This window comes from Chlorella variabilis (assembly GCF_000147415.1).
Source record: "Chlorella variabilis unplaced genomic scaffold CHLNCscaffold_7, whole genome shotgun sequence".
Lineage (NCBI taxonomy): Eukaryota > Viridiplantae > Chlorophyta > Trebouxiophyceae > Chlorellales > Chlorellaceae > Chlorella > Chlorella variabilis.
In genome coordinates this window covers 1,784,065-1,790,414 of record NW_005435081.1, presented here as the reverse complement: position 1 = coordinate 1,790,414, position 6,350 = coordinate 1,784,065, and the positions used below count along the sequence as shown (strand labels likewise).

The following is a 6,350-nucleotide window of genomic DNA, read 5'->3' as shown; positions in this document are numbered from 1 at the left end:
CCCCATCTGGCCGCTTGCGCGCCCCATCCCCCCTCGATGGGGCCCGCCCACACCGGGGCCTCCCCCCTCCCTCCCACTGCTTTCTCAACGGCCCCGAGCCGGGGCTGCCCTCATTGCATACATAGTGCGCCTTTCCCTGCTTTTCTAGTGACCTAGCGTTCCGCACTGCCGTTTGGCCAGCCCATGCTCCCGTACCGTTGCGTTTCTCCCCAATGCGCCATGCCACTTTGCCAGTCATACACACGTTTCGATGCGTGCCCTGTCAGCTGCTTGCGTTGCATGTCGCCTTGCTCCACCCCTGATTTATTGCTTTCTCTGCTTTCGCCCGGTTCCCGTCCCGTTTCGGCGGGGAGTCTATGTTGCAAGCTAGTTCTTGCTTTACCAGACTTTAAACCCACACAAGCACAAGCAAACGCAACCAGCGTGCCGGTGTGGGGGGTGCAGGGCACAGAGGACGACCTGATTGGGGGGCTGGAGAAGGTGAGGAGGTGGAGGGGAGGAGGGGTGGGAGGGCAGCCGGGTGGCGGGGCGGGAGGATAGGTGTCTCCTCCAGGGCCATCTAGGGCCGCGAGGCTGATGCACCGGACGGTTGGCCGCCCCAACCCATCACCGTACTGCCGCTTGCTGTGCACGTGCTGGCGTACTGCAGGTGTACTGGGACCAGCTGCCCGAGGCCACCAAGGCCAAGAGCCGCTTCGTGTCGTACGCCCCAGACACAGGCGCCGCGCTGCACTGCCAAAACGGTGCGCTGCCGTGGCGGTTGTGTGTATGTGCGTGCGCGTGTGTCTGCATGCGCATGTGTTTGGCAGGGCCGGCGGCAAGGTCGCTGGCGGGTGCATGAGATGTGTGTGGGGGGAGCAGCCGCCCAATGGGCTGGCCATTGCAGCTTCGCACGCCTGGCGTCATTGCAGCCCCAGTGAGCCGCCTCCCAACCCCACATGCCACTTGCAGGCGCGCTCACCATCTTCTTTGCCGACCTGCTCCCCTGGCTGGCGCCGCTGCTGAAGCCTGCGCCGGCGCCGGCGCCGGCCGGCGAGGCGGCGCCAGGTCCCAGCCCCTGAGCGGCAGCCCAAAACTGCTGGCTTCTGGCGCGTTGCCGCCGCCGCTCTGGGCAGTTACCTGACCGTCTGAGTTGACCTGTACTGCCATACACCTCCCCGCACCCGCCTGACTCCATTTCCTCTTGGCTGAGCTTGACAAATTACGTGGCGCTCGACAAATTACGTGGCGTCTCACTTGCCCATTTCTCACCATGTCCTCTCTCCCTTTTTATGTAAGCCATATCACGCACGCCTGCATTTGCTTCAGGACAGCGGCCAGCCCACAGGTGGAGGGTACTTTTGAGCGAGGCGGGCGCGATTGGCATTACAGCAAGAGGCGGCCATGGGTATGGATGCTGTATCGCATGCAACAGGAGCAGCAAAGAAACAGCGCACTACTGCAGAGTAGGATACAGGCGGGTCACAGTACAGGGGGTGGGGCGCCTGTGCCGCCAGGGGCTTTCTTGCTGAGGGCATGGCGGCGCGTGCCACCTATTGCGGCGCTGTCGCCGCTGTTACCCGGCCCGCGCAGAGCCCCGGGCTCAGTGCGGCTTTGCCAGACCGGGGTACCGGAAGAAGTGCCAGACGTTGGCCATGTAGTTGTAAAGGGAGACCAGGGCCAGGGCTGCATGGAACATGGGGGAGGTAAAGGCAAATGTGGTGGGACGCAGAACTGTCAGCAGCCTAGCTTCCCAACTTCAACCGACTTCAACCCCGCCGGGTGCAAGCCTACACCCCAGAGTGCGCGACCATTGCAGGGCGGTGCATGCAGGTGAAGGCGGTGATGCATGCATGTGTGTGTATGGCAAGGTGCGACACGGCAGGGCGGCACGGTCGAGCGGCGCCGGCAGCCAGCGCCCGGTGTACCGGCTGCACCCGGCATGGCTGGGCGAGGCGGCAGCAGGCGCAGCGGCACACGCAGCAGGAGCGCAGTGGGCGCGGTGGCGGCGCCGCCTCACCCGTTGCCAGCCACAGCATGAGGAAGGCGCACCAGGTGAGGTAGTGGTGCCACTCGATGACTGCAAGCGGGGGCAGGAGCCAAGCGCAGCGGCAACGCAGAGGATCATCGGCGCAGGGCGCAGCCGGTGGAGCAGGGCGCAGCCGGTGCATGGCAGGCAGGCAGGCAGGCAGCCGCAGGCAGCCGCAGGCTGCTAAGCAGGCCAGACATGCCGTGGCAAGGCAGGGAGGCGGCCAGGCACCCCCAGCCCCGGCTCCCATGGCTCACAGTGCGGCGAGGGGTCGTGGAACAGGTGGTCTGCGTTTCGCAGCACCAGCAGCAGGCTCATGCTGACCATCTGCAGCGCCGTCTTCCACTTGCCCAGAGAGTTGACCTGCGGGAGAGGTGCGGGCCGGGGTGGGGGTGGGGGATCGAGGCGCCTCCCGCTGCCGCTGCCCAGGGCAGCTGCAGGCCGGCGGCACGCTGTCCACACCTCCACCCATCAGGCCCGAAGCCGCATGCCAGCCAGCCACACTCACACACACTCTCTCTCTCTCTCTCACACACACACACACACACACACACCACAACCAACAACAAGAACAACAACACTCCAAACCGCACGCGCCTTGACCGCCTTGTGCGCGCCGCCGCCCGAGGCGGCGGCCCACTCGCGCAGCGCGCTCATCGTGATCTCCCGGGAGATGACCAGGCACACCGGCACCGCCATGCCCAGCGTGGTGATGGGCGCGGGAGGCACCGTGGCCAGCAGCACCAGCGCCGTGGACACCCTGGCGGGCGAGGGATGGGTGGAGGGATGGGTGGGTGGGTGGAGTGGGGTTGAGGTGCACGGGCAGGGCCAGCGGCGCAGGAGGAGCACGGGTGGCCGAGCCAAACGCAGAGGACAGGGCTTGGTGGAAGGTTGGCGGCAGGGCAGCTGCGCCCCACACGGAATCGGGAGGCGACTGCCTTGCCCTGCTGCTGCCGCTGCTCGGCCTGGGCGCCCCTGAGCACACGAAGACATCCAACATGCAGGGCTGGGCAGGGCGGGGCAGGGCAGGGCAGGGCAGGGCGGGGCAGGGCAGCTCCCCAGCCTCACATGATCTTGTCTGCCACAGGGTCCAGAAAGGCGCCAAAGGCGGAGGTCACCTTCATCTGCGGGCGGGCAGCGGCGGCGGCGGTGGGTGGCAGCGATTCGTGCGCTGCTGGCCTGGAGGGAAGTTGGGCGAGCGGCTTGCCCGGGCATGGATCCTCCGCCTGAACCCGAGCTGCACCGCCACAACACGCAAGCTGTCAACATGCGCCCGCCACCCCCTTGTGGGCCCACCCGCCGCGCCAGGTAGCCGTCCAGCCAGTCTGTGATGGAGGCGGCGATGAAGACGGCGGCGGTGGCTATGGAGGCGTACTGGTGGGCGGCGTGCCACAGCAGCATGAAGAGCGGCACCAGCGCCACCCGCGCAAAGGTGAGCACGTTGGGCGGCGTGAGCAGCGGCTGCGGCTTGAGCTTGCCCTGCGTGGGGTTGGCAGCAGAGGGCGAGGAGGGGGGAGTCGGCGGCTGTGGTCGGGTGCTTGTCTCCCCAGCAAGAAGCAGCGCAATGCCCCAGGCGGAACATGCAGCTGCAAACACCCCCCCAGGGCGGCCCACCTGCTCTTTCAGCGTCTGCAGCAGCGCCTGCTGCCTGTAGTAGTCCGATCTTCGGTCGATGGGGGAGTCCAGAGACTCCTGCGAGGTTGGAGGAGGGGATGCAACGTGCAAATGGAGCAGTGCGGTGGCGAAGTGGCGGCGGTACATGGCGCGGCCGGGTCAGGGCGGCGGCAGCGCATCCAATGGATTCCCTTGCGGAACACGCAGCTAACAGGCCGCCCAAAGCCCAGCAGCGCAGCAGGAGAGGCCATCCCCGAGAATTGTGCCGATCGGAGGGCTGCTGAAACCGTGGCGTTCCAGTTATCGCGTCGGTACACTGCTCACAGCACGCACCTTGCTGGAAATGCGAAACAGGGGCACACGGGCGATTTCTGACCCGCCATTCGCCGCTGCACCCCTGGTGGTCACCATGCTGCAGCCGGCTGATGTTGGCTCGGCAAGGACAGTTGGCAATGCGCGTTGGAGGGGCATCTGAAGGAGCTTCCTGCCAGGGGGTGCACCCAGCACGCAGCACGGGCCACTGGCGACAGCCAATTCGCGCTGTCGGTGCACTCTCAGCAGCCGATCGTAGATGCCCAATGCAGCGCGCCGCCCAGGCAGCGCGTCCTGGAGTTTGACTGACTAGGCTGGCCCCGCTGCGCCTCAGCTGGCCTGTGTGCCTCACCAGCGGAGCCCACAAACACCGCCGGCTGCTTCCTCGGCGCCAGCAGCTGCAATGGCGCACCTCCAGCTGGTGCCAGTGGCGGCGCCGGCGCCCCGTGCCCATCTCGTCCTTGCAGCGTGAGTGTGGGCGACTGATGAACGGCTGTGCCCATGCTGCCGCACGTCCACGGTCATGAAGACTCATGGATTCATACCCTGTCCTCTGTGCTGCTGCAGGGCCGAAACAGCAAATGAGCCCCAGCAAATGAGCCCCACCGCTGCTGCTGCTGCTGCTGTCGCTTGCACCGCTGACGGCCTGCTCCGCTTGCTCCCGCTGCACACTGGCGGCACCAGCACCCCTGGCTTCACCAGCAGCGGCAGCGGCAGCGGCAGCGGCAGCGCTACCTATGCAGTCGCCCTCCTGGCCCCCGACCAGCCATCGCAGCAGCTGAGCCAGCCGTGGGCGGCGCTGGGCCTGCTGCCAGACGGCGGCGGCATGCTGTTTGCGCAGCGCGGAAGCGGCCGCCTGCTCTTCTGCCAGCCCCCGCAGTCGCTGGGACCCGGGCAGGCAGCACAAATTTTCCAGCTGGGCAGCCACTCAGCCCCCATCACCAGCATTGCCATCAGCCCCTGCAGCAGCCTGGCCCTGTCGGGGGATGCAGCGGGAGGCCTGGCTGTGTGGGGCCTGGGCAACGGCTCGCAGGTGGCGGCGGTGCAGGGTGGCAGCGAAGGCCTCACCGGCAGCAGCATTGTCGCCGCCTGCTGGCTGCATGGAGACTTTGGGACTGCAGGCGCGGCTGCCGTAGCCACCGCCCAGTCAGGCAGCAGTGCGCTGCATGTGTGGAGCTGCAGCGCCGAGGGCGGCCTGCAGCTGACTGGCGAGCTGGATGCCGGCAGCAGCAGGGGAGTGACCGTACTGGCGGCGGCAGGCGCGCTGCTGGCCGTGGGTTGCTCCGACGGTAGCACCCAGCTGTGGCGCCACAGCAGCTGCGGGTTTGCGCAGCAGGCGCTGCTGCCCGCGCCCTCGCTGCCGGCGGCCGTGCTGGCGTTGAGCTTTTCCCCTGACGGCGCCAGGGCTGCTGTCGCAACGGCTGGCGCAGCTGGGCCGTCAGCGGCTGTGTTCTCTGCTGCCGCCGGCCAGCTGCTGTGCCGCCAGGCGCTGCCGCAGACGCCAGCCATGCTGCACTGGAACGCGGGTGGCGGCGGCAGCGAGGTGCTGGCTGTGCTGGAGGATGGCAGCCTGCTAGGTGTGGAGGTGCCTGGTGGCGGTGCCTCACAGCAGCCGGCACAGTGGCACCCTGTCGCTCACGTCACTGAGCACTGCTCGGACCAGGTCGAAGGTGCACACCGGCAGCTGCCCCCACAACTGTCGCTGCTGACACAGGGGCAGCAAGGCGAGCGGGACAGGCAGCCGGGGAAGAAGACGGTCCGATTTGCTGCTGACACGGAGCCAGCAGTGTCTCCTCGCATCCCGGCAGCAGCTGCCGCACCTCCTGGACACACCAGCCTTGGGCAGCTGCGGCTGGAGGTCGAGCTGGACGGAGGTGTGCGCAGCCGTGTTCCGCAGCCCACACAGTGCAGCACAGCAGGAGCCATGCATGATGCAGCACCAGCATGCCAGTCGCCGGGTGGGAACAGCAGGAGCTTCAGGGCGGCCGAAGGCCGGTCCGCTCTGCCGCCGATGCCGGCCCACCCGCTGCTGCAGGGCTGCGGCAGCAGCGGCGAAGTGGACCATCCCCCCATCAGCTCACCCACCACTGCTGCACCCCGCGGAGGCAGCCTGCCTGGCAGGCGCAGCGGCAGCCCAAGCCGCAGCGGCAGCGCCCCGCAGCCCACCAGCAAGGCAGCAGGCTCGTCGTGGGTGGACAGCCGTGGGCGCCAGCCACTGTATCCCGTCCTGGACCTGCGAGCACTGCAGAGCCTGCGGAACGCAGCTGGCGGCACAGGCAGCTCGCCAGGCAAGCCCGCCGGGCCCCGGCCGCGAGCCGTCCCACAAGCTGCCAGCAGTGCGGCGTGCAGCCAGCCACCCTGCCTGGGTACTGTCGGTACCGCTGCTGTACTGGGGACGGCTGCTGCCGAGAGGGCG

At 67.7% G+C, this 6,350-nt stretch overlaps 2 protein-coding genes across 2 annotated transcripts in view; one reads left to right on the top strand and one right to left on the bottom strand.

The window, feature by feature from the left end:
• The window catches only part of CHLNCDRAFT_51708 (hypothetical protein), a gene marked incomplete at both ends in the record, with an annotated part of 6,337 nt that extends 5,276 nt beyond the window's left edge, over positions 1-1,061 (top strand). The window contains 3 exons of the mRNA XM_005848951.1: positions 354-480; positions 650-743; positions 952-1,061. Coding sequence (XP_005849013.1) covers positions 354-480; positions 650-743; positions 952-1,061 — 331 coding nt within the window. The remainder of the gene's footprint in view (positions 1-353; positions 481-649; positions 744-951) is intronic.
• Positions 1,062-1,582: 521 nt separating this feature from the next.
• Positions 1,583-3,873, bottom strand: CHLNCDRAFT_51707 (hypothetical protein; the record flags this gene model as incomplete). Its single annotated transcript, XM_005848730.1, has 8 exons — positions 1,583-1,665; positions 2,000-2,059; positions 2,266-2,371; positions 2,612-2,768; positions 3,077-3,132; positions 3,305-3,487; positions 3,623-3,700; positions 3,835-3,873. The coding sequence occupies 8 exons, from the start codon at positions 3,871-3,873 to the stop codon at positions 1,583-1,585; spliced, it is 762 nt and encodes a 253-aa protein (XP_005848792.1).
• Positions 3,874-6,350: the final 2,477 nt, after the last annotated feature.